General features: G+C 48.6%; 1 protein-coding gene across 1 annotated transcript; it reads left to right on the top strand.

Annotated features, from left to right (window-relative positions):
• The first annotated feature begins 2 nt into the window (after window positions 1-2).
• Window positions 3-27,416, top strand: TRIM46 (tripartite motif containing 46). The gene is made up of 10 exons (XM_054986953.1): window positions 3-65; window positions 6,260-6,515; window positions 7,360-7,706; window positions 11,346-11,489; window positions 12,649-12,744; window positions 14,886-15,139; window positions 17,431-17,552; window positions 20,957-21,256; window positions 22,253-22,550; window positions 27,041-27,416. Exons 1-10 carry the CDS (start codon window positions 3-5, stop codon window positions 27,414-27,416), a joined length of 2,256 nt encoding a protein of 751 aa, XP_054842928.1.
• The last annotated feature ends 167 nt before the right edge of the window (window positions 27,417-27,583 follow it).

Here is a 27,583-nt window from a genome sequence, read left to right as displayed (position 1 = left end):
CCATGGCCGAAGGCGAGGACCTGCACTCCTTCACCTCGATCATGGATGCCCTCGTCCGGATCAGCGTGAGAACCGGGGAGAGGGGCGGGGGGCGTGCATTGCATTGCATTGCATTGCCCTGGACCGGAGGCGGCGGCGGGGGGAGTCGTCTGGAATGCAAAGGGAAAAAATGGGTTGGCGATGGAATGCGGGCTGAAGCGGGGAGCAGAAGGTGGCCGCATCCTGCGAGGCGGGAGCGGAGGGTGGTGGTTCTATTGTCGCAGTTCATCGCATGACTACCGCTGTCAGGGAGCCTTGGAGGTCCCATTCACCCCACAGTCTAGGAATTGCCCCCCCATATAATCACCCCCCCTCCAGCAGGGTGTTGTCCCTTCCCCAGCCTAGGCACTCCCATCCCGCCCCCTCCCAGTTGCCCCAGACTCTTTCTTCCCTTTGGGGCTAAGCAGGGATGCTGTGAGCATCGGAGCACATCCCTCCGTCGCCATGGCAACCTCCTCCGGGGCTGCCTGCCAGGCCTGGTCCAGCGTCTGCCTCTGCTCTGCCCCCCCTCCCTCTCTCCCTCCCTCTCTGTCCCTCCCTCCCTCTCTCCTCTCCGGTGCTTTTGTGCAATCCCGTTTTCTTGCCAAGAAAGAGAGATGGCATCAAGGCGAGTGTCCGGGAAGGTGAGTGCCCATCCTGGGGAGGCGGAGCCCCCTCCCCCGGTGGGCTGGGGGGGCCGATCTCTAGGTGAGGAACCTTGGTAGATGGTTTGGGGGAAGATATGTGCGGTTTCAGGCTTCCTTCTTCCCTGGTGCGGCATGCAGGTTTGCCTTGGGCGTAGAGGAGGGGGCTGTGACAGGTACGGGCAGGTTGGAATGGCATGAAGGGGAAACGGGGGCATCATGCCGGGTACTAGAGCTCCAGACAAGGGGTGAGTGCCCTTGGATGAGACATGGCAGGCGCTGGGCAGAGTGCCAAGCCGCTTGCAATCCGGAGGCGGGGTCTCTGTGCCTGGCAGAGGTGGAAGTCGGCCGTCTGTTCCAGATCTGCCTTGCTTATTTCTTATTCCTAGAGAGTCTGGCCGAAGGGCATTTCCGGACAGGCACCAAGGCTTGGGTCTTCTCTAGGCCCGGCCTGTGTGCGGAAATGGCACCAGTGGAGTCAGGTTCTAGATCTTCTGCAAATCTCTTCCACACCAGCGAGGTTAATGACCAAAATGTCCACGCCCACTTTTGCAGAAATAAAACCGTATCATAAGAACAAAAAAGAACCCTGCACGATCCATCTTAATCCAGTATTTCCAAAAGAGGGTCTGCTAGATGCTTCTGAGAAGTCAGAAGTCAGACGATTGTTTTTCTGGGGTGTTCAGATCACCTGCCTCTGAACAAGAAGGTTTCATTTAGCAATTACAGCCGTTAATAAGCTTTTCCTCTGTTGTGGTTGTGTTAGGCATCTAAGCTACTGGCCATCTCCACATCCTGTGGTGGTGAGTTCCGTAGGTCACCTACTTAATGTGCAATGAAGTGTTTCATTTAAGTGGCCAGAGACGCGCAGCCAAACCAACATTGTTGAATTTCAGTATTATAGCAGAGGGCAAATATTCTCTAGCCATGCTATTTATGCATAATCTTGTAAGCTGCTAGCATGCCTCTCCCCCCAACCTTTTTCCCCCCGACCTAAAAATCCCCAATTATTTTAGCCTTTACTTCAGCGAAGGCACCCTGACCCCTTGCTAATTCTGAGGTCCAATCCTGCATGTGTTTTCTGAGAAATAAATGCTACTATGCTTGAATTTTCAGGCTCTGGGACCTGCTTTGGAAAGGCAATTCCTGTAAACCCCAGAGTGGTTGGTTGCAGTGTTGCAGTACTATGAGAGAGGTGCTCTATACATGCTCAGATGACCTCTTGAATTCTTTATCATTTCTATTTTCTCAGCATTCAGTGCTAGTAATTCCAAATGTGTGTGAAAACCACACCTACTTCCACTCCTGTTCGAGATGTGGGAAGACTTGCAGTTGTGTGGGTGCGGAGGGGCAGGTAGCATTCAGTATATGGTCAAAGCCATCCTTTTTAAGAGGAGATATGATTCGTAATTTACTTAATTTTTTTTTATAGTCCGCCTTTCTCTTTGAGTCTCGAGGTAGATTGCACGGCATAAGTCAATGCAGTAAACAGGATGGGACATTCAATAAGCAATGTATTAGGATTAGAATTGAGTCTTGGCATGACATATTAATTGGTGCACAAATTTCATAGTAAACAACACGTGCTATATATGATACTCCGCAGTCCTTTTTCCTTTACCAAAGGATCTTCCTGAATCATTCCGTTATAACATAACTGCATTTCAGTTTCGCATAGTTTGCAAAACGCCAGGAGCGTGGGAACCTTCTTGACTTCTTCAGGCAGGCCAACCCTTAAGGTGGGGGCCACAACAGAGAGAAAACACGTAGGGGCAGTTGTCGATTGTGCCCATCTGTGGGGTGGCACTTCCAGAAAGCCCCGTTGAGATGACCGACGCGGTCATAGCCCAGAGCAGACCAATCCAACTCTTCCCTCTGCCATGAATTTGGAGCCAAACTATGTCTTATAATGGAACTCAAAGATTGGAACTCCAGATGTCTACGTTGGCCTTTAAAAAGCCACCTTGGCTGCAGGGGGGGGGGTTCCAATCTGGATCAAGTGCTGTGATACCATGGGTGGGGTGGGGGGGGGTCTAAATCTTCCCCTCTGTGCTGTCTCCCTGATCAGACATGCCCCTGCTGATTTCGTCTATGTCCTGGTAGGAGTGGTCTTGGAAAGTGCTTTCAAGACTTGTGGTGACCCCTGGTGGGGTTTTCATGGCGAGAGACTAACAGAGGTGGTTTGTCATTGCCTGCCTCTGCAATCCTGGTTTTAGTTGGTCTCCCATCCAATTATTAACCAAGGCCAACCCTGCTTAGCTTCTGAGATCTGTAAGTTTAGATTTGCCTGGGCTATTCAGGTCAGGGCCCAGGTAGGAGGGAAAGCCAGTATGTTATGTTTGCCCCCTTTTGGGGGCAAAGCAGCCTCAAGGGAGGTTTATCTCTGAACAGGGAAATAGCATGAAGCGGTTAATAGCCTTAACTCCCCCATCCAAGTTCCACAGCCCTGATGTTGTTTTAAAGGCAAAATTATTCACCTGGGGTTCCAGATGCTTTTGTTCTCTAGCAAGCAACTATGACTTAGTTTCCCCCTCATGCCTGCCATTTTCAAAGAGGGGATTAATCATCCTGACCTACCCTGCAGGGTTGTTGTAAGGTTTATTACAATAATGTAGGTGAAGAGCTTTGAGCTCTGTAAGGCGCGATAATACATAGCAAGCAGTGCTATTCTTGAGCAGGCGAATTCTGTGGAGGCGTTGAATATTTCCAGTTCTTCCCTTATTGCATTAGCTCCCTGCTCTCCAGTCGAAATTTGCCTCTCCGAGTGGCTCACAGCAATTGAAACCAGATAGAAATCAAATCTGGTTTTAGAAGCGGCTGAGGAGCAATTGTTATTATTGATTAATGTATTTTAAATTGTGTGCAAATTGTAATCTGCCCTGAGCCGGCTGGTGTGGGGAGGGCGGAATATAAATCTAATAAATTAAATTAAATTAATTGAGCCCATCTTCCTTCCATCCTAGAACTGAAGACATCAGGTCCCCAGAAGTCTTCCCGTCTAGGCCTTGACCAGACCCACAGCTGCTTAGGGATCTGGGGATGATAGGAGAACGTTCCTAGCTACTGCCTCTTTCCATTATGGCCTTGGAAGCTAGAGCAGATTGGTCCTCTCTTGTATCTAGCCATGATGGAAAGGTGCCTGGCTGCTTCTTCTCCTGGCCCTTGGCACCTTCAAAAGACGGGTCCCTTAATTGGGGGGGATCGATTCAAACACAGCAGCGGAATGCCTGGCTGCCACCATTCTTCCTTCTGGAGGCAGTTGGGAGCTACTTTACTTTACTTTATTTGGTATTTAGCCCTCCCTCCCTGCAAGCGGGCTCAGGACGGGGTACAACATTAATAAAATACATAATTATATAAATACAATTTAAATCATATCATAAAATCATAACTCAGATGGCCTATTGCACATTTTTGCCCTCAAATACAAAGAGGGAGACACCTGGACGGACGGGATGTCGTTAGATAGGAGAAGGCGACGGGAGGCTCAATGATAGTCCTAATACTGGCCTCAACCATATGCCCGGTGGAACATCTCCGTCTTGCAGGCCCGCCGAAGTGATACTAGATCTTGGCGAGCCTGCATGTCTTCATACAGAGAGTTCCACCAGGTTGGGGCCAGGACTGAAAAAGCCCTGGCCTGGTTGAGGCCAAACGAGCCTCCCTGGGGCCAGGGATCGCCAGCAAGTTCTTATCTGCTAAACAAAGCGCTCTCCGGGGTACATACAGGGAGAGGCGGTCCCTCAGGTATGCTGGTCCCAGTCCGTTTAGGGCTTTAAAGGTCAACACCAACACTTTGAAACGGACCCGGAACTCCACGGGAAGCCAGAGAAGCTGCTGCAAAACTGGTGTAATATGTGATCTGAATGGAACGTCCATAAGGACCTGAGCAGCAGCATTCTGGACCCACTGTAGTTTCCGGGTCAGACCCAAGGGTAGCCCTGCATTGAGGGACTTACAGTAATCTAGCCTAGAGGTGACCGTTGCATGGCTAGAGGGAGAAGGGTTCAGAAAGAGCTGGATTCAGAAATAATGGAGGGTTTGCTTTTTTCCCTGCCTCTGATGAGCCAGTTAATGGGAGCTGGAAGAAGGGGGAGAGGTTCAAGTGGGACTGAGTCCTAGTGGAGAGAGGGCTGGCTGCCGCTTCTTCTTCTTCTTCTTCTGGGGAAAGTTAATATATACAGTAAATACATTATAGAAATCTAGTTTTCAGCTCACAAACGGGGGGACCCTCATGACCAAGAAATTCTTGCACATTTGCCATGGGGTCCCTGCATGTTGTAGGTATTCTGGGATATGTTTTGGGGAGGGGGGGCTGGCCTGTGAGGCCTCAGCAGTTGCTCCTCGTGATTTGGTAGTCCTAAAATGAACCCTGCAGCTGCGTCCAGCGGGGAAGTGGTTATGCTGACACAAGCCATCTTTCGGGGGAAGCTAGTCTGGCACGGTTAATTTCATCGAGGATCTCTCGATAAGATTCCAAAGAACCCCAAGAGTTCCGCAGAGCCTGCTTTGAAAAATGAAGATTGAAAAGAAAAAGTAACCCAGCTCTTTTTCATCCCAAGCTTTTCAGCTGGGGTTCCTGGAAATGTTTGCCACTCACTCCAGGCGAACAGGTATTTATGAGTGGAGCATACTAAAATTGGACCCCCATAACACAGTGTCAAAGATGCAACTGCTAGAAATTTGGATTCTAACTAGAGGTGGGCACGAACAAAAATACGAACCAAAGTTCATCATGAACCAGGCTGTTTTTTGGTTCACAAACCAGTGGTTCGTCGGAGGGCATTTCTGACAAACTACAATGATTTTTAAGTTGGTTTGATTGATTTGTTTTTCGGTTCATCACTGCAGACAGCCTGGGGCCAATCAATCAGTTTTCTAGGCAACGGGGGGGGGGGGGGGGGGCAGGAATGGCTTTCTTCAGACTTTCTGCTGCCCCGGAAGTGACATATTCACTAACCGGTTTGCGAACCCGGTTTCATGCTAGTTCGTGGTTCGTGAAACATGACGAACTGCAGCGAACCGCCATTTCCCCAGTTTGTGCCCTTCTCAAGTTCTAATGCAATGGACTTGCGCTCTGGCAAGCCTGCTTGAAATGTCCACCTTGGAACAAATTTCTTTTGTTGATCTAGCTGTGCAAAAAAACTTGACTAACAAAATGTGAGAAACTGAATTCTAACTAGCTGCTCCCGGGGAATAAGGGGAGGGAGGTATAGAAGCCTCAACTTGCTTAGGTCATAAGCCCTTTGGGGCAGGGACCTGTTTCTTTCTCCCTGTATAACCATCAGGGCTGTTTCTACACTACTCACCTTCAGTCGGAACGCTGCGGAACGTTGTGGAAAAAACACGGAAGATAGCATTTTCTCGCACGGGTTTTGTGCGACATCACGCAAAACTTGTGCGAGAAAACGATATCTTCCGTGTTTTGTTTGCAACGTTCTGCAGCGTTCTGATTGAAGGTGAGTAGTGTGGAAACGGCCCAGGTGCTGATAACGCTGTAGGATTAGCAATAAAACAAACTGCTAATAGCACAGTTGTAATGATTTCTTGGCTCTTCCATCCCAACCACCCTGCTGTCCCCTTTCTTCACCATTTAGACCAGCATGAAGAACATGGAGCGGGAGCTGCTCTGTCCTGTGTGCAAGGAGATGTACAAGCAGCCCTTGGTGCTACCTTGCATGCATAACGTGTGCCACATCTGTGCCACCGAGATCCTGCTGCAACAGGGCTATGTCTGCCCAGACCCCACCTCCGAGCCCACCTCGCCAGCTTCCACGCCTGCTACACGGAGCCCCCGCCTAGGACGCCGAGTTGTGCCCAAGCCAGAGCGCCTGGACCGGCTTCTGAAATCAGGTGGGCTTTGGAGGGACACGGGGTGGGCTGTCGGATCTCCATGCCTTGTGAGCTGTGGGCCGTTGCAGTGATAAGAACGTATCTAGAGAAGCACGGCACAGAGGCAACAGCCAATCCTTGTTTTTGATCTCCAGCTATTCAAGGGTAGATTGCCTCTGAATATGGAGGATTCATTCTTAGCTGTCATAATTAACAGCTACCGACAGACTCATTTCACCTTGTACGTTTGTGTATGTGCAGTCAAGTCACAGTCGATTTAAGATGACCCCAGCAAAGGGCTTTCAAGGCAAGTGAGAAGCAGAGGTGGCTGGCCCGTGCCTTCCTCTGTAGAGTCTTCCTTGGAGGTCTTCCATCCAAGTACTGACCCGGCTTAGCTTCCAAGATCTGACACGATCAGGCAGTACCATGCCACCTTCCTTCCCCATTTCACCTTACGTTTTATCTAATTCTTTTATAACAAGTGCCAGGCTAGATCAAACTTAAACGGTCATCTAGTTTAGCATCTTAGCCAGCCAAATGCCCCTGTAAGAATCTCACAAGCTGTGCACGAAGGCATCGGCTCTTCTCTCGTTGCCCCCAGGCACCTGGCAGTCTGAGGTATACTGCCCCTGAACATGGAGGCTTCATTTTTCTCTGCAACTGGCATTCTGAGGTATACTACCCCTGAACATGGAGGCTCTGTTTTTCTCTACAACTGGCATTCTGAGGTATACTACCCCTGAACATGGAGGCTCCATTTCTCTCTCTCTCTCTCTCATGGCGAATAGCTGTTGATCGACCTGTCCTCTGCGGTGTGAAGCGGCGACTCATTTTGTGCACGGTGTCCTCTGCTCTCTCGTTCCAGGTTTCGGCACCTACCCAGGACGGAAACGAGGCGGCATCGTGCACCCGCAGAACGTGCTGTTTCCGTGCCCCTCCTGCCAGCGGGACGTGGACTTGGGTGAGCGAGGTTTGGGGAGCTTGTTCCGCAACCTGACGCTGGAGAGGGTCGTGGAGCGCTACCGCCACACCATCAACGTCAGCACGGCCATCATGTGCCAGTTCTGCAAGCCGCCGCAGCTGGAGGCCACCAAAGGCTGCACCGAGTGCAAATCCAGTTTTTGCAACGAATGTTTCAAGCTCTACCACCCCTGGGGCACCCAGAAGGCACAGCACGAACCCACACCCCCCACGCTGACTTTCCGGCCCAAGGTAAGAGCTGACAGAGGCCTGAGTGGGTTTGGGGAACCTTCTTGAGGTAGGAAAAACTGGTGGGGAGAGGCTTAACGCTGCTTTTTCTGATGACCCAGAGGGGGCGCTGTGATCGCCTGTTGCAGCAAGTCCCTTTAAAGGGTAAGCTACAGATAGTCTCTCCTGATGCAGTGATTTAGAGCCAAGCTACAAGTGATGCCTGACACAGGTTGGACACTTGTCAGCTTCCCTCAAGTTTTGATGGGAAATGTAGGCATCCTGGTCTTGCAGCTGTAATGGAGAGCCAAGCTGTAAAACCAGGACGCCTACATTTCCCATCAAAACTTGAGGGAAGCCGACAAGTGTCCTACCTGTGTCAGGCGTCACTTGTAGCTTGGCTCTTAGACGTGAGCCATTCAGAAAGCCAATGTAGTGTAGTGGTTAGCGTGTCGAACTAGGATCTAGTAGACCCAGGTTTGATTCCCTGCTTTGCTGTGGAAGCTCACTGGGAAACCTTGGAACAATAACTCTCTCTCAGCCTAACCTACCTCATAGGGTTGTCGTAAGGATAAAATGGAGGAGAGGGGAACGGTGTCATCCACTTGGGGGTCTCCATTGGGGAGAAAGGCACAGTGGAAATGAAACAAGTAAATAAATAAATGCATACATATGCAGTAAAAGCTCTGTGCTCCTGTCATAGAAGCCCACCCACCACTTTGGGGGGTGCATGCTCCTCCCCCTTTGCTCCTCCCAAGTAATACTTGAGGAAATCTGATCCACAGTTGAAGAGGCTGATTGGCTGTCCTTTATGTCAATCATCAAGTTGCTTCCCCTGTAGGCTTGCCAAGTGTCTACAAAGGAAGCAATTTAATGATTGACATAAGGGCCCGTCTCCTACCACTTTCCTTTGATACCCACATCGGTGGGAGAAATTGGAGAGAGGAAAAGGCCTGCTGTGTCGGTGGCATGCTGACACCACTTCTGGTTTAAACTGGAAGTGGCAAGGGATGCTCTGGCATACTGCAAAGACTCTATGGTAAAAACATAACATTTCTGCAAAAAAAAAAAGAGAGAGAGCGTCCTCCGCAATGTGGTGACATCACTTCCAGAGTGTGTGGGAGTGATGTGAGTGCCTCACTGGTGACGTGGGCATCTCGCCAGTGATGTGAGCATGTTGCCGGTATGTGAGAATATCAATGGTGAGGCCCTGCCCCCATCAACAGGTACTTCTCCTACCAGTTGCTGGTAGGTCAACCTGGGCACCCCTCTTGCTTCTTGGAGCAGTTTTCAGCTATAAAAAGATCGGAAGGTTTTTTTTTTTTTAATCCAATGGAGTGTCACACAAACGCTGAAAAACTTGCCTAGAGCAGTAGAAAAGACCAAGAGTCCAGTAGCACCTATAAGACTAACAAAGTTTGTGGTAGGGTATGAGCTTTCGTGAGTCACAGCTTACTTCTTCAGATCTTCTTCTTCAGCTCACTTCTTGGGATCTGAAGAAGTGAGCTGTGACTCACAAAAGCTCATACCCTACCACAAACTTTGTTAGTCTTATAGGTGCTACTGGACTCTTGCTTTTTTCTACTGCTGCAGACAGACTAACACGGCTACCCATCTTGCCTAGAGCAGCCAGGATGGGGTGGGGAATCACAAAGGGGCCAATCTGCACAAAGCAGAAAGGGTGTTAAGGGGTTGTATGTGTGTCCTTTGCGCAGTGAAGGAGGGAATAGAAGCAGCTGGAAAACCTACGGCTCTTGCGGCATAAATTTTCACGGCCCAGAGCTTATTCCTCCAGATATATCGAGAATCTCCTGTGTTTTCTTTTTTCAATGATAAAAGCAGCCACTGGCAGAGGCCTCCAAAGCCAATCTGGCCTCTTCCTCCTGCCTCACATTTTCCCATCGTCTGTTGTATGTTCCTGGACTTGCAGTTGCTTCTAGGTACCTGTATATCCCCCCATGGGGCAAGAAGCCGATCGGGGCAGGGGGAGACACACCGTGGAGGCCAGGATGATGTCGTGGCAGAAAAGGGTTGATGCCGTCCTCCCCTGTACAGCTACACTGATCTAGATCTCCCTCCTCCACCACTGTGGCTGATTCTGTAATTTAAAAACAAAATGGGTGTGAATCCTGATCACAGCTCTCTCCTGGTTGCATCTAGTTTGGCTCTATGTTATTAGGTATTGTGTGTGTGTGTTATGTGCTGTCAAGTCACCTCCAGCCTATGGCGACCTTATGAATGAAAGACCTCCAAAACGTCCTCTCATTAACAGACTTGCTCAGATCCTGCAAACTGGAGGGCGTTGCTTCTTTTAATGAGTCAAGTCCTCTCCTTTGAGGTCTTCCTCTTTTCCTACTGCCTTCCACTTTTCCTAGCATTATTGACTTTCCCACAGAGTCTTGTCTTCTCATGATGTAGGTATGTATAAACATGCTTACTGATGAGAGAGAGGTATGTCTGTAAACAGGCTAACTAGAGGTCTATGGACTGGATCCTGAAGGTCCATTTGTCTAGAGGCAGTGTAGTATTTTGCCGACAGAAAGAAGTGGAAGAATGAAAAAGTACAGAGGTGGAAGATGGCTCGTCACATTCCAGTACAAAATCTAGCAGAATCCAGACGTGTGCAAGAATTTAAAAAAAAAATTAGAAGAACCTATTCTCAACTTAATAAAGAGTCCAGTAGCACCTTTAAGACAAACCAACTTTATTGTAGCAGAAGCTTTTGAGAACCACCACTGTCTTTGTCAGATGCATCTGATGAAGAGAGCTGTGGTTCTCGAAAGCTGCTACAATAAAGTTGGTTAGTCCTAAAGGTGCTACTGGACTCTACTACTTTGCAGCTACGGAGTAACACGGCTAACTCCTCTGGATCTATTCTCCATTTGCAATTCATGGTCTTAAAAGTTTCCTACCAAGCATCTCTTTGCTTTTAATGAATGAAAGTCCTGATGGTCCCTACGAGTTCGCCGTCGAGGATGGCAGGGCCCTCAGAACACAAAGCAAAAATAGGGACCACCCCGGTGCAAGCACAAGCAAAATTACAGACAGAACCAGAGCTGTGAAGTGAAAACTCAATGAATACACATTAAGAACACTCAAATTATCAAAAATATAGTTATAATGTGTATATACAAAATAATCCAAGTGCTAAAGTAATCAAGATGTGAGTATTACAACAACCATCCCAGTAAATACATCACAAAAGTGCTCACTGGCACAAAACAGTAAAGGGGGGGTGCACGCAGGCACCTCCTAAGGATTATACAACCTAAGGGTAGTAACACTCAATTGCAACAATACAAGGGTGCACACTGGCACTTCCATTCAATTAGGCAGCCATGAAACGGTTTACAAAGAATACCGTCCACAGCAAAAACATTTAAAGGGCGAAAATGTCCAATAACATCAAGCTGCAATTGAAGAAAGGAGGCTGTGAAGAGCTGAAGGGGTCCAACGCCAAGTCAGCAAATTCAGCCACCTCATTCAGCCACAGGACGGGATTTGCCAGCATACGTAGTATTAGCCCGTTTCGTGAATGGATCACTTCTTCAGCAGGCACATGTAGTTCACTAAATCCCTGTGGAACAGTTTCGCATACTCTCTCAGTGAAGCCGCCAATTAGTCACAGACGCTCAGAACGGCTGCTTTTCTTCTTCCCCGCAGGGTCTGCTGTGCCCGGAGCACCGGGAGGAAGTGACGCATTACTGCAAAACCTGTCAACGGCTGGTGTGCCAGCTGTGCCGCGTGCGTCGCACACATACGGGCCACAAGATCACGCCTGTGCTCAACGCTTTTCAGGCCCTCAAGGTGAGGCATTGAAAGGATTTAATCCTTCTCCCCCTCAAGCAAAGAGAAAGGTGGGTGAGGGGACAAGGCTTCCAAACTAATTTGGATTACCAGTTGGTGATTTAAGAGAGTCCCCAGTTTGGCTTGGAATCCAGGAAAGTCTGTGCCGTGGAGATTCAGGTTTCCTGCCCCGTCATTTCGATAACGAAGATCCAGACAACAAATTGGAGTAGGGCTGCCAGACCCCCGGTGGGGGCGGGGGATCCCCTGCCCCCCACGCCCCTCCCTACCTGGCCAGCAGGGGGGCGTGCACCTTCCATGCACACCCCCCTGCGGAGCTGCACGCCCCCGCGCACAGCAACCGCCAGGATCAGGCCAGTTTTGGCCTGGATTGGGGCCCCTGTGGAGCGCGGGAGCGTTCCTGCGCTCCGCAGGGGCCCACAATGGGCCCAATCCGCGCCGAAATGGACCCGATCCGTGCCAAAATGGGCGTGGATCAGGCCCGTTTGGGCGCGGATCGGGCCTGTTGGGGGCCCCTGTGGAGCGCAGGAACACTCCTGTGCTCCACAGGGGCCCACAACGGGCCTGATCCGCGCCCAAACAGGCTGCGTGGTGATGTCACTTCCCAGCAGTGACATCATCACGCTTGCAGGAGCATGCGCGGAGTGCACGCGCACCCCCCCCTCCAGGTAAGAGCCAGGTCTCATCCTCCCGCTGGGAGATCGAGGGGGCCTGGCAACCCTAAATTGGAGGGAGAGCTGTCATGTGACGAGGCTGATGGCATCATGGGTAGCCTTTGTGCTGCCTGTTGAAAAAGCCTTGGGAGAGTCCCAAATCCAGGTTTGGCCCTAGGCCCTGAGGTGGCTACCCTGGGCAGCACTTTACGGGTGGCAGCACTGCCGCCTCACTTGAAGGAGGAGCTTTCCCTTCCTGGTTCCATTGTGATGAATGGTGCTAGGGGAACAGTAGGGGCTGAAAACAGAGGCAAAGAAAGGGCCAGCAAACAGCAAAAAGGTCTCTGTGGCAGAGCCAGACACGACCGCAGCGTTTTTTTACTCTCTGAAGAAGAGAACTGTGATTCTCGAAAGCTTATGCTACAGTAAAGTTGGTTAGTCTTCAAGGTGCTACTGGACTCTTTTCAATTTTTCCTCACTCTGTCCTTGTTTTCTCATGCACCCAGGAGAAGCTGACGAAAAGTCTGTCCTATATCCTGAGCAATCAAGACACGGTCCAGACTCAGATCAGCGAGCTGGAAGAGACCCTTCGGCTCACCGAGGTATGAATACCTTTGTGTGCATTTCGGGGTTCGAGCCAGTCTCAAGGAGTGACAGAAGTTTTGTATGCAGGTTTTTAAAAAACTCTTCCTCCCCCTTCCCTTTCCACACAATGGGAACAGGATGAGTTTCCTTTGGTGGGGAGAGAACTCATAACGTTAGTAGTGTCTTTGCAACACTTTCCTGATAAATACCCGGACTGAGAGCTGAACCACACGAGACGAATTACATGAGGATGTTCAAGTGAAGGGAGACTCAATGTTAGTCGGGAATCGCAGTTTGAATTTCACCTCTCTCTATAGAGCCGGCAAATATCGCTCTTCAGAGGGTTGGTTAATTTCCTCTTTGCCTCCCCAAAGGCTCTGTCAATTATTAACAAAAGAGATCTTTGCCGGCTCTGTAGAGAGGTGAAATTCAAACGATGATTCCTAGCTAACATTGTGTCTCCCTTCACTTGAGCGTCCACGTGTAATTCGTCTCGTGTGGTTTAGCTCTGAGTAACTATTATGAGGGTGCAGGAACAAGCACAGAGGAAGGGCAAGTTCCGCATGATCTTCCAAATTCCAAGCCTACTCTAATTGCCGTACTTAAATTTCCCCGCTGAAGCCAGGGCAATCGTAGAACGGGTTTGAGCCAACGGTCTCCCTCTCCCAAAGAAGGTGTGAGGCTATGATACCTCTGCATATACTCTCGCGCTTCAACGAGGTATATGAGGGGGCCTTGCTATTTAGGATTCTCTTTTTCCTTGGCCTCCCATTTATTTATTTATTATTTATTTGTGTACTACATTTATATACCACTTTTCTCCCCAATGGGAACCCAGAGCGACTTACATCATTCATTTATCCTCTCAACAGCCCTGTGAAGTAGGTTAGCCTAAGTGTGTGATTGAGCCAAGGTTACCCAGCAAGCTTCCTCGTCACAGCGGGGATTCAAACCTGGGTCTCCCATACCGTCAAACCTGGATCTCCCGGACCTTAATCTGACACTCTTAACCACAACACCATAGTGGCTGTCAATTGCCTTTGATTGGGGATGGAAGGGGAATATGTTCCCCTCGTTCTGTCCCCTTCCCTGGGCTCTTACCTAGTCTTAAATAGATTGAGGATCAGCACTTAAGTCTTTCGGTCCCAGATCTTGAAAGACCTTCAGGTTTCCATTTGCCCTCTTGAGCCTTATGGCCTCCTCCTGCTACATGTGAGATTGTAAATTTTTATTTAAACAATAAACAGTAAGCATAAAAGATAAGAAAAAACACAACAGTCTAAAAAACCACACTAGCAGTACATATAAACAAGAAAAAACAAATAAGACAAGCTACTAAAATAATAACAATAATAAAAAATACAACTTCGAAAGATAGGAAAAAGAGGGGGGGAAGAAAAAAGAACTGAACTACAAGTTGAGTTCCAATTTTCTCGGCGACAAATATATATATTGTTTTCGGGAAGTCTCACTTATTCTAAGTTAAACAGAAGAGACCCCTTTTTTCTATTGTTCATGAGTCTTAATCCATAAATCCAGATATCAAATCATTGTGATCTATTTCATGTAAAAAAGTCTATAAACAGCTTCCATTCAGCCAAAAATATAGATAATGTCTTTTCTCTAATCAGTGAAGTAAGTTTTGCCATTGATGCAAACTCCTGCTACATGTCAGTTTTTGACTTAATCATGGTGTAGGTTGAGTTGACCTAGCCTTCTCTTGGAGTAGCCTGCCTCCATAGTACTTATCGTAGTACTTGTGTATCAATAGTACTTGTATATTTTATCTTCTGTTGTAACCCGCCCTGAGCCCGCTTGCGGGGAGGGCGGGATATTAATGATGATGTTGATGATGATGATGATGATGATGATAGTTGTTACTCCTGGCCACCTCTGAGTCCAGCTCTTGTTCTTCCCCTAGAGGGTCTCAGCCTGTTCGTCTTTCTGCTGTGCAGAGCTCAGAAGCTTGTGGGTGGACTCTTGTACAGCTTGCCCAAGGTTCAAGGCAAAGGGGTAAATGCTGAGAAATCCAGAGGAGTTAGCTGTGTTAGTCTGTAGTCGCAAAATAGCAAAGAGTCTAGTAGCACCTTTAAATGGGTAAATGCTGAGCTAAATATATCTTTTTGTCCCGTTTACCTTGTGCTGTGTCCTTCTGCAGGCAAACGGGACACAGGCCAAGGAAGAGGTGGCACGGCTGATGCGGGGCCTGAGCGCCCTGCTGGAAGAGAAGCAAGCGTCTCTGCTGAACGCCATCGAGGAATGCCGGCAAGACCGGGTCTCCAACCTCCGTGCGCAGCTGCACGAACATCGGGCTATGATGGAGAATTCCGGCATGGTGGGCTACACTCAGGAGGTGCTGAAAGAGACAGACCAGCCGTGCTTCGTTCAGGCCGCGAAGCAGCTCCATAACAGGTATTTGGGTATTTCCAATGTGCGTTGATGCACGTCTCCTCTTTTGCTCCCAGAAGCTTTTACCATTTGTTATGATCATGAAATTAAGAGATTCTTAAGCAGCAGTAGCAGCAAAAAAATATTTTTTTAAATCTCCCCAGCACTTTAACAATGAGGAATAATATCTTAGTAGTCATGCTACTAAGAGGCGTTTGGCACTTTTGTGGGAGAAGAGATGGCAGAAATTCTAGGTGGGATGTCCCTAAGCAAATTTAGACCCTTCTGAGAGCCGAAACAGACGTGACGAGATGCTAGAGTTCAACTCGTGTTTCCTTACTTCAAGGTTTGTCGGGAAGTGTGGGCGTCCTTGCAGCTTAAAGATTAACATTTACAGAGCAGCAGAGAGGGAAGTGCAGGTGGGGGGCGCCTTTCCTCCCACTCTCCAGGTGCGTCGCTGCATTTCCCCTTCCCCTGCTCACGCGGCCCAGAGCTACATAGCCTGCCCGCGTGGAGCGTCGCTTCATTCTCCCCCCCTGGCCTGGCCTGACCCATGCAGAGCGACACCAGGCTGCACCAGGAAAGCGGGAGGAAAGGCACCAAGAACATCGCTTCATCTCCCCCCCCTTGCCCAGCGTGGCCCCCACAGAGCAATGCCAGGCTGCACTGGGAGAGCGGGAGAAAAGGTGCCCAGAACATCGCTGCATCTCCCTCCCCTCGCTCGCCTGGCCCCCGCCCGAAGCCGCGCAGCCCAGCATCGCTCTGTGGGGGCTGAGCAAGGGGGGGGTGCAGTAACGCTCTGTGCAAGCGGGTTATGTAGCTCCGGGACACGTGAGCGAGGGAATTGGAAATGCAGTGATGCATCTGGAGAGCAGGAGCAAAGGCACCCTATGCCTGCGCTTCCCTCCCTGCCGCTCTGTAAATATTAAACTTTAAGCTGCAAGGATGCCCACACTTCCCGACAAACCTTGAAGTAAGGAAACACGAGTTGAACTCTAGTATCTCGTCACGTCTGTTTCAGCTCTAAGTACACTGAAGTTAATGGGCTTTAAATGGTGTAACTCTGCTTAGAATATAGATACAGGTGGGTAGCTGTGTTGTTCTGCAGTAGAAGAGCAAGATTTGAGTCCAGTAGTACCTGAGAGACTGACGAGATTTCCAGGGTATGAGCTTTTGGGAGTCAAAGCTCCTTTCGTCAAAACTCCCTTCTTGAAAGCTCATACCCTGGATATCTAACTAAAGGACCTTTGGCTCTCGAAAGTTCATACCTTGGATATCTAATGAAGGGAGCTTTGACTCTCAAAAGCCCATATCCTGGATATCTGATGAAGGGAACTTTGACTTTCAAAAGCTCATACCCTGGAAATCTATCAAGATGGGTGGCCATATTAGTCTGTCTGTAGCAGGAGAAAAGATCAAAAGTCCAGTAGCACCTGTAAAGACTAACAAAATTTGTGGTAGGGTATGAGCTTTTGTGAGTCACAGCTCACTTCAGATTGGTATCTGAAGAAGTGAGTTGTGACTCACGAAAGCTCATACCCTACCTGGAAATCTAGTTGGTCTTTAAGGTACTACTGGACTCGAATCTTTCACTTCTGTTTAGAATGCCACTGTTTTTCACCTACCACTTATCCAACAGTGCCGTTCTGCAGTTTACTATGTTCTCAGATGATTTTTGAACATTCATACTTATTTAGAGTTTTTTTTTATTTGGATTGCTTTTTAGGGTACCCCCCCCGGTCTGTTGCTGTGATCCGTTGCTACAAGGCTTGATTTGTGACTGTAGAATGAAAGCCCTTGCTGGCATTTGTTCCTTGCTGCTATTGATGCATTTACTTTTAAAACCTACCGTTGATCTTTTTATGATCTTTTAATGCTCTTTTAATGGCCGTTTATGATCTTTTTATGATCTTTCAGTGATCTTTTTATGATATTTAATGATCTTTTTATGATCTTTTAATGATCCTTTTGTTAGATTATATGGTGCTTTTATTATTGTCTGCTGCCTTGGACAGGTTTTGGAATGGTGGGGAGAGAAATAATATACATAAGAATGAAAATGAACCCGAGTAGCATTTTTTATTAAAAAAAAAAGCATAAAAAGTGTAAATTGAAAAAGATTTTTAAAAAAGCCCCATAAGGTCAAGAGGAGCAGGCCTTATATGCCAAGAGTATTTCTAGCCCCCCACCCTCTCTTTCCAAAGGAGATGGACTGGGGGCATTGAATTTGCGCTTGGAGGTTATTTGTTCCCATGTTTCAGCCACACCCACCATGCTGTGCTTCCCCCCACATCCCTGGTATCTTTCATTGCCAGGATCATCAGGGCGACTGACTCGCTGCAGAGTTTCCAGCCTGCTGCCAGTGCCTCCTTCAGCCACTTCCAGGTGGACGTGAGCCGGGAGCTCAAACTGCTCACAGACCTTACCTTTATCAAAGGTAGGTGCCAACTCCTTGCTGGGCAAAGGGGTCTTTGCATGGTAAGTCTCCAAGAGGTGTGGCTCTGTGCCAGGCCGGGCCACCTCTTTTGTCCACATACTGTGACAGTGAGACTGGAGTTTGCAGTTTCTGGAAAGAGGAGTCATGTCCAGCTTTCCTGCACTGGAAAATATCAGGAGTTCTGGATTTATGAATAGCACTGGGTTGAGCAAATTCCTCTCTGCCTGGGGTTCTGGGGTAACCCGTCATAGAACCTGAACCCCTGGCACCCCCTGGGAACGGGAGCCCCCATTGGTCTGTCCTGAGGCCTTGGGGGAGGGGAATTGACGTTGGTGTGACGTGTGAAACTCTGACGAAATGCAACTTTGCGGCGGGTGAGTACCAGATTGGAGACTGTGCTCATTCATTCCTCTTCACCCCCCTACCAAGGGGGCGGACGAGAAGGTTTTCGTTTTAAAAATCAGCTGGTCACTTCCAACCATGCCCTAGGCCTCGGTGCCCCACTCGTCTCCATCTTTCCACCACCACCCCACTGCAAGCCCTGCATCCCACGATCCATCGCCAACCTAAGATTCCAGGTGCCGGATTCCCCCGGTGGCTGCTGGTCCATTGCTGGCCCGTTTCCGCCCCGTGCCTGGCTGCTGACCCATCTCAGACCTGCTTTACCTCTCTTTGTTTATAGGCTATGGCTGCTGTTGAGTCATCACTGAAGTCCATGAGGCAAGTCATCTTCCCACCCGACCCTTCCACCCAAACCTCTGAGCCGCCCAATTTTCTCTCTCTTCCCATCGTTCATCCTCGTGTCTCCATCCTGTGCCCCCTTGTCTCTGCCTGTCCTCCTCCTCCTCTGAGTAATTTGGTTTGGCTCCTTGAAGTCCTGTCGAGAATGTGGGAAAACATTGGAGGAACCTCAGGCAGTGCCGTTTTTATGCCTTTCAACAAAAGCAAGTTTTCTAGTCATGGCTCTAGGGAGGGGGAAACTATTTCTTGGGGAAAACGAAAGGTGGATGTTGCATAGAGCATTCCGGAGGGCCTTCCACAGTTCACTGCTGCATGCATTTTTAGTTCCCTGTCGCCACCCAGATATCCCATGCATGTGTATGTGCATGCATGCATATGTGCCATCAAGTTGCAATCGACTTATGTCGGACCCAGCAACGGATTTTCAAGGCAATGAGAAGCAGAGGTCATTTCCCATTGCCTTCCTCTGCAAAGTCTTCCTTGGTGTTCTCCCCTCCAAGTACTGACCCTGCTTAGCTTCCGAGATCTGATGAGATTGGGCTATACCATGCTGCCTTCCTTCCCTTTTCTGCCCAGGACATTCATATTCCACTCTTCTTCCAAGGAGCTCAGAGCAGTGTGTTTAGTTCTCTGGTCTTCATTTTATTTTCACAACAACCCTACAAGGTAGGTTAGGCTGGGAGGGAGAATGTAATTGACCCAAGGTCACCCAGCAAGATTAAGGACATTACCAGGGGTGTGCAATTCGGGTTTCCGATTGAACCCGATTAGTAAAGATTCGAGATTTCCGAATCCAGCATGCTGGCCCTGATTCAGAAATGCTGAATCAAAGCTTTCCGAAATGATTTGGGTTACTTAGGAAAGCTTTGGGCCCTTTCAAACCCTGTGGCTGGCTACAGCTGACTAGGGAGCTCCCTCCTCCACTGGTTACCTGGAGCCAGCCTCAAGGTTTGAATTTAAAGCAACTGAAAGGGGCTTTAAACTTCAGCTGAGAGGCAGGGGATTCCTCCCCTCCCAGCTGAAGTGCGGGAAAGCGCTGGTTTCCATGCTGCTTTGAACTGCCCCTGCTTATTTCACCCGATGGAAGGAGGAGGGAACTCCCTCCTCCCCCCACATTGGGTGAAATAAGGGGGGGGAGTTTCATTGTGCTCTGAATCTTCACAGAGCATACCGAAGCGGGTCGGTAAGCTTGCTGCTTTGGAAATCGCTTATTTCTGACTCTTTTTCCTGCTTTGGAAATTTTGAAGTGGGAAAACTGAATCTTTCTGGCATGCACACCCCTAGACATTACATTAAAAAAAACCCTGAACTAGGCAGTGTCATCAGGGGCTGAAAGTCTAGGAGTGCCCGTGTTGTTCTGATAAATATCTTGGAGAAGGAGAGTCTCTGCTTTCTCTTTGGGAGAAAATGCAGAGAGGCGTCTCAGCATGCCCATTGGCTGCCTTGTGACCCTTGCCCTACAGATGGACCGAATCAAGAGCTGTGCACTCTCTGCTGGCTGCTCAGAGAATAGTCTGGAGGGTATAAAGGAGAGAGTAAAGCTAGCAGGCATTTTAAAAAAATGAAAATAAAAGACAGATACCCAAACTAACTTTTGACCATTTTATTGTGGGCTTTCGTGTGTTTTTGCTGTCTTTTCAACCCTCACCTTGGGATTGGAGCCGGGACATGGCTCTCAAAGCAGTTTGCAGCAATTTGAAATAAAAATACAGATATCAGTTACACATATAATCACAAAAAGTTTTCAAGGAGGGAATTCTCAGGCTGAGCGTGAGCGGGTGCTTGGCTGCTTCTACTTCCAACCTTGCTGATGGCTGTGGATAGCCAGGAAGAAGGAGTAGTTCTCGGCTGAGGCTGGATCCAGGCATAGTGGAGGGATATAATTTTATCCGTTGAGGTCGTTTCTATCCAGCCCTTACTCCGCATAGCTTAGAGCAGAACTCATGGTCCTCCATCCACCATTGCTTCCTCACAACAATCTTGTGAGGTAGGACAGGCCAGGAGTAAGAGGGACAGGCTCAGCTGTCACCTGGCAAGCTTTGTAGCATTGTGAGGATTATGTTGTTGATGCTCAGCTATTACGATAAAATGCAAGAAATGGGTGGGGGACATCAAGGGACAAAAAAATTGCCAGGTGTCCTGAACATTAAAAAACAAACATTTTGCTTCTTTGGGGCAGTCAGTCCTGTGGGATCTCGAACCACTTTCCACTTTGGCCTTTTTGTGGCCTTCCTGCGTGTCCGTTCCTCTTCCCTTTTGACCACTGTCTTCCACCTAAGCCCTGGTTCCACCATCCTTCCTTCATCCCGTTCTTCTCTCTCCACCCCCATGGTCGCCTGCTCTCTCTTTCTCTCCGTCAGTCCCTCTTCCCTTCCCTTCCCACCCCTCTCCCCCACTCGCACTCAGCCTCTCTTTGCCCCCTGAAGTCTCTCAGCAGCTCGCTCTGTTCCTCCCGATTCCGTCCTCCCTTCCTCCTGCTGCTCTTTCCAGTGGCCATGCGCCATTTTCTTTTTCTTTTTTGCCTTTTGCCTTTTGGAAACCCTTAGCCTGTAGCTGGTTGTGTGTTGGTCAGTCCCGAATGCCCAGAGCTTGCCTAAAACCACTGCCTGACCACGACGCATCTCCTCCCTTTCCTCCTTCTCTTTCTCGTACCCCTACCACAGCTCCCGAGGCCCCCGTGATCGACACGCAGCGCACCTATGCCTACGACCAGATCTTCCTGTGCTGGCGCCTACCGCAGCATTCCCCACCCGCTTGGCACTACACGGTGGAATTCCGGCGGGCTGAGCCCAAAGGCAAGGCCCTTAAGCTGTGGCAGCGGCGGGAGGAGGTGCGTGGCACCAGTGCCGTCGTCGAGTACCTCGACACCGACTGCGTCTACGTATTGCGTGTCAAAGGTTACAATAAGGCTGGTTTTGGGGACTACAGCGAGGACATCTACTTGCATACGCCACCAGCGCCAGGTAAAAAGGCAACTATAGAAGAAGCATGTGTGAAACGGACAGGGTGTTTTAGAATTCCTTAAAGCCAAAAAGCAGGATATATTTTTTCTAAATTAGTAAATTTACTGCTGCCCTGACCTGAAGAGCCCAGGCAAACGCAGTCTTGTCAGATCTCAGAAGCTAAGCAAGGTCGACCCTGGTTAGTAATTGGATGAGAGACCTCCAGCGAAAACCAAGGAGGCAGAGACAGGCTATGGCAAGCCACCTCTGTTAGTCTCTTGCCTTGAAAACCCCATCATCTTAATTCTTGACTTGACAGCATTCTCCATTACCAAATTCACTGCTAGATATGGGAGGGCTAGCTAAAGGTCATAACAGACAAAAATTGGAGACCTATAATCAGAACTTCCTGGTAATTTTTAAAGCCAAATTATAATTCACGCCCCCCAGCCCCCGATTCAGATCTGGGTGGGAGGCAGCTTAATCTTTCCACCCATGCTGGTTTTAATAATAATAATAATAATAACAACATTTGATTTATGTACTGCCCTTCAGGGCAACCTAACACCCACTCAGAGCTGTATATAAACTATGTTATTATTATCCCCACAACAAAACACCCTGTGAGGTGGGTGGGGCTGAGAGAGCTCCAGAGATCCGTGACTAGCCCAAGGTCACCCAGCTGGCTTCAAGTGGAGGAGTGGGGAATCAAACCCAGTTCTCCAGATTAGAGTCCTGCCGCTGTTAACCACTACACCATACTGGCTCAAACAGGCTTTTGCTATCTGAACCAAACTCCATCCAGCACATAAAAGGGCAGACAACAGATGGGTGCCTGTCTTTCCCCTCATTTGATGCTAATAACTGCACTATATGTGTGTATGTTTTGATTAGCTCACCTCTCCCTTGATTTGTTAGTTAAGCTTCCTCTTCTTCACACATGACTTCTTTTTAGTTCAGTCTGACTCCAAGTTCTATCTTCCTGATTCCAGTTTTTTACCTCCCCTCCCTCTTCAGTGCTGAATTTTTTCCTGGACAATCGGTGGGGTTTCAACCGTGAGCGCCTGGCTATCAGCAAGGACCAGCGGGCCGTGCGCAGTGTCCCAGGGCTTCCCATGCTCTTTGCTGCCGAGCGGCTCATGACCAGCTGTCACCTGTCTATCGACCTGGTGATTGGAGACGTGGCTGTCACCCAGGGGCGTAGCTACTGGGCCTGCTGCGTGGACCCCAGCTCATACCTGGTCAAGGTGGGCGTGGGCCTGGAAAGCAAGCTGCAGGAGTGGTTCCAGGTGCCACAGGACGTGGTGAGCCCCAGGTGAGACAGCACCCAAGTTGCTTGCCTCTGCTGCTTGGTGTCGAGAATTGTTTCAGGGTGAATACAGTCTAGTGTGGGGTAACTGGTAAATTTATAAGCAAAACTGTATATCCTGATCTAACATCAAATAATTCAACCAAAGCCAACCCTGCCCTCTAAACCAACATCACAAACCACATGCTCATTTCAAGAGAACTGTTTTTTTGTGACCCCCCAAACCAAATCCTGATAATCCCAGCACTGAGTGTATGCAGTTCGGTTCAAAATCTGGATTAAAATACTGAATTTTGGCTGATTTGGTAAAATTTGGGTATTCCAAATCAAAAACCAGGTATTCCGAATTTTTACCGAATTTTCAGTAAACATTCGGTAAAATTCAGCCATTGTTTTCTATGGGAAAATCAATCGGGGGGCTATCTAGTGGGCTCTGGGGGTCATTGTTCAACCAAACTTCACCAGATTTGGAGGGAACATACTCATGACTGTTCTTATGAAGACTAGACTTTGAGGGGCAATTTTATGGGCCCCCAAAGAAGGTGCCCTCACCCACTCTCAATTATTCTCTGTGTGGAAAAATATCTGAAGGCTATCCACTGGGCTAGGGCCCGGCATTTCTCAAGCAAACTCCACCAAATTTGCAGGGGACCCTTGCTTCAGTTTGGTTTGGGTGGAATGGATGTGATTCTCTCGTGTGATGTTGGTTCCTTTGCTTCAGTTTGGTTCTTTTGGGCTTTCTCTGGGATGAGCCCTGCTTGCATTTGGGAGTGTGCCTTGGCCATGGCAGCCTTGCCCCAGTGTGTTTCTGCAGTGGAAGACAGTTTTTTTTCCCCATAGGAAACAATGGAGTGGCTGGGGTACTTGTTCAGGGGCAAACTTTCTGAAACGTAGAGGTTCTTTAGAGGAGAGTCAGGAGTAGTTCCCTTGCAAATTTGGTGAAGTTCGGTTGAAAAATAACACCCTGCCAGCCCACCTGATAGCCCAGAGTGATTTTCCCATAGAAAATAATAGCCAAGTTTTTCGGACATAGCAGAACCAAATTAGAGAATCAATTCAGAATTCACTGGATTCTGAAGTTTTTTACAGATTTGGTTAAAAAATCATATTTACCAAAAAATGTTTTGATGCATACTCCTTCCCGGCAGCACTGTTGTGAAGACCCCGCTTGTAAATGCCTGCCCGCCAAACTTCAGATGGTGATCGAGTATAAAGAGTGTGCATGTAGCTTCCTCCCAGGGAAAGTTACCCTCGAGTGCTCTGATTCTAAGCCAATTAGGAGTTTCAATTAACACCTTGAGTTTCACCGGGAGGAAAAATCGGAAGGCGATGATGTGTTTGAAATACGCATAAAATGCTCGAAACAGCCAGGCTTTCTCACAAGACAGGTGTCCGTGGCCAACTCTAAACTGATCAAATTTTCTGAGAACTGTGTTAGAAATGTTCCCAGTAGATCACAACTTATGATAGTTATAAAAGCAATAGGATTAGAAAACAGCGCCACCATGTATCTCCACTGAAAACCCTGAGCAAATAAGTTTTCATCCCATGCTGAAAATGTAAGACATGAGATGCCAGATGAACCACTGATAATGGGTGGTGATCTCCAGTTGGGGTGACTGTAATGATTTTAAGTCATACCTGAGGGACCATCTCTTCCAATATACTCCCCGGAGGGTGCTGAGATCAGCCGGTAAGCACCTACTGGTGGTCCCTGGCCCCAGGGAGGCTCGATTGGCCTCGACTAGGGCCAGGGCCTTTTCGGTCCTGGCCCCGACCTGGTGGAACTCTCTGTCTGAGGACACCCGGGCCCACCAAGATCTTGTCTCCTTCAGGTGGGCCTGTAAGACGGAGATGTTCTGCCAGGTGTATGGTTGAGGCCATCGGGGTTTCCACCAAATGAGCCTCTCTCCGAGTCTCCTCTATGTCTGTAGGGGGTATTGACGATCTACCCGCTGTATATGAGCGACCACGCATGGTTAAGCCACAGTTCCACCTCCGTCAGATGTTATATGGTTTTTATACAGTGAGCAGGTGTTTGGTTAGAAAGCTGTGTTAATTTATTGTGATTTTATCTTGTATATTTTATCTTCTGTTGTAACCTGCCTTGAGCCCGCTTGTGGGAAGGGTGGGATATCATCATCATCATCATCATCATCATCATCATCATCATCATCATCATCATCATCATCATCATCATCATTAATAGTAGTAGTAGTAGTAGTAGTAGTAAGAAGAAGTGTGTGTGTCTTTAAATGCTTGGTGTAGTACAGACGAAGTGGGGGGGGAGGGATAAGTGAGTGATATGATTGGCGGATGACTGAGGGCCAAGCTACACATGACGAATGACACTTGAACGGCAAGTGGATTGAGTGGAGGGCAAGTGAACAGGGAGAAATACACTTGCCGTTCAAGTGTCATTCGTCATGTGTAGCTTGGCCCTGAGAGTGTGGGCAGAGTGAATGCAGTTTTCAGTTACTGAGGGAGAGAAAAGATTCAGTCAGGGCAAGAGAGGCAAGCTGTGTGCAGCCTTAGCATGTTTAAGCATTTCTGAGAAAAATATCGAGTCTAGTTTTAGCAGGCAAGCTGTGTGCGGCCTGAGGGAATTCATGTATTTCTGAGAGAAAGGCAACCTGTGTGGGAAGCCTGAACCGTGTGTGTCTGTGAGACGATATATTCATTCTATTCGAAGCGGGCAAACTGTGTGTGCGCCTGAGAGAAGATCTGTGTGACTGTGTCTGTAAAAGGAAACTTTAAGAACCAATAACACTCCTTGAAACCATCAAGCTTAAGAAATAATAGGAAACCGATACGCTTCTTATAAAAATAAAAGTTTATTTATTTATTTTTATATCCCAGAGTATCTGTCATTCCTATATCCCATTCCTATCCTTGGGGCCACATAGTACCAAGAAGGAGCCTGACGCTTGGGCACGTTACCAAAGGGGAAATTTAAATAAAATATCTTGGAATATAATATTCCTGGCGCAGCAATCTACCCAGAGGGTGTAAGAGAAAGATTAAAGGCAAAATCTACCTCAGAGAAAGAAAGGATCGTAATATTATAGAGAAGGACCCATCTTTGGTCATCGCTTCCCTTACTTTCAGAAGTATGTCCCCGCCAGAAGTGGGGGGCACACCCAGACAGGGCCTCAAATGCTTAGCTTGTCGAGCATGCTTATACAGGAGCAGACAAGGCAGAAGTTGAGAAATTCCTTCCAATGAGCACAATGCAAAGGAATTCAGAGAGCAAGGGTTCGAGACCACCAAGGGCCAATTGGAAGGCATGCCCACATCCTGGAGAGTGGGAGGAGCCACCAAAAGATGCCTTGTGGTGCTGCTAATTATGGAGTGGCCTACCTAAAGAGGTCAGAAAAGCTCCCACTCTCCTGGTTTTCTGCACACCATGCAAAACTGAATTATTCAAGAGGACTTTCCTTACAGGTAGGGCTGTGCTGTAGGGAAATGGATCAGAAAGATGCTTTGGTAAAGGGATAGGGACTGTAGACTAGACTACTGTGTAGGGGTGTGCGCTTCGGGTTTCCGATTTGGGTTTTTAACCTGAATTGGCTCAATGTGGAAAGATTTGGGATTTGGAATTTTCAGCTGATGGGAAGGGGATCCCCCTCTCCATCAGCTGAAGAAAGCTGCTTTAAAACTTCTGCAGCTTTTTTCAGCTGAGGGGAGGGGGGAGGGGGTCCGGCCGTGCAAGAAAAGTGTTGCTACTTTCAAACGCCAGCAGCTTTTTTCAGCTGATGGGGGGTTCTGCTCCCATCAGCTGAAGAGCGGTGGGCGTATGAAAGCAACACTTTTCTTGCCATTTGCAAACGGCAAGAAAAGTACTGCTTTGAGCTTTGGTGTGCTCCATAAAGATTCCCAAATCTTCACAGAGCATACCGAAGCATTTTAACACCTGAATTGTTTAAAAACCGGAAACCCGATTTTTTGGGGTGCACCCCTCTACTACTGTGTACTGTCTGTGCTGTAATATGCTCCCATTAGTTTCTGCATTGTTTAATATGTCACGTTCAATTGCTTACGTTTTTTTCAGCAATGCTTCAGCTCTGTATCGGATTTCAGCGTGCTTTTTCGAATTTCTGCAATCCACACCCTATCGTATTGCTTATTGAATGTCCCAGCTGATGATTGTATTGACTTAACACTGATTAATCTGCCTTGAGTCTTGGATAAAAAAAGATGGACTATAAATAATGTAAATAAAAAAAAATTCAACTAGACTTTGCTGAGCTACATCGATCTAACAGGAAGGTGGCTTTTCCTTTTGTAAGAATGTGTCGCTTGCTGGTAGAATATATGGTTTTCATGCACACCGTCCCATTTCCATCATCTCTGTTGAAAAGAGTTTTTCGGGTAGCAGAGAGAGGCCTTGTTTCTTCAGCCACAGAGAGCTGCTGTCATCCAGAGTAGATATTGGGATGTGTGTCTGTGTTGCAGGTGAAGCCTAATGCTTTCTGTCTTCCCCTCTTTTGGCTCAGATATGACCCTGACAGTGGTCATGACAGCGGGGCTGAGGACACCACCTTGGACACGGCGCCGCCCTTCGCCTTCCTAACCATCGGCATGGGCAAAATCCTCTTGTCGCACGGTGTGGCACTAACTTCACGGGACCCTGGCAACTGCACTGTGCCGTTGCCTCCTCGGGTGGGCATCTGCCTGGACTACGAGCGCAGCAAGGTGACGTTCTACGACGCCGTGTCTTTCCGCAGCCTGTGGGAGTGCGGTATCGACTGCTCGGGCCCCGTCTGCCCGGCCTTTTGCTTCATCGGTGGCGGCGCCCTTCATCTCCAAGAGCTGGTGGCCAACCGCCAGGAGCGGAAAGTTACCATCGGCGGGTTCTCCAAGCTGGACTGAGCGAGCCCTGGTGGGGCTTGGCATCTTGCGCGAGACGGCCCCTGAGGCCAGAAAGGTTACCAAGGAGGTTAACAAGACAGTCCCCCTCGAGGGCACATTGCAACGGGATTTGGGGAGCAAGAGGCAGAGGCGTGGTGCTTGGAGCCTGCAAAGGGCCTGCCCCTCCA

Source organism: Eublepharis macularius, chromosome 1 (assembly GCF_028583425.1).
Source record: "Eublepharis macularius isolate TG4126 chromosome 1, MPM_Emac_v1.0, whole genome shotgun sequence".
Lineage (NCBI taxonomy): Eukaryota > Metazoa > Chordata > Lepidosauria > Squamata > Eublepharidae > Eublepharis > Eublepharis macularius.
This window is presented reverse-complemented; position numbering and strand designations above follow the sequence as displayed.

Coding starts and splice junctions, on each gene's coding strand:
- TRIM46 (XM_054986953.1), top strand. CDS start 3: ATGGCCGAAGGCGAGGACCTGCACTCCTTCACCTCGATCATGGATGCC. Junction 11,490..12,648: donor ACGCTTTTCAGGCCCTCAAG/GTGAGGCATTGA, acceptor TCATGCACCCAG/GAGAAGCTGACGAAAAGTCT. Junction 12,745..14,885: donor AGACCCTTCGGCTCACCGAG/GTATGAATACCT, acceptor GTCCTTCTGCAG/GCAAACGGGACACAGGCCAA.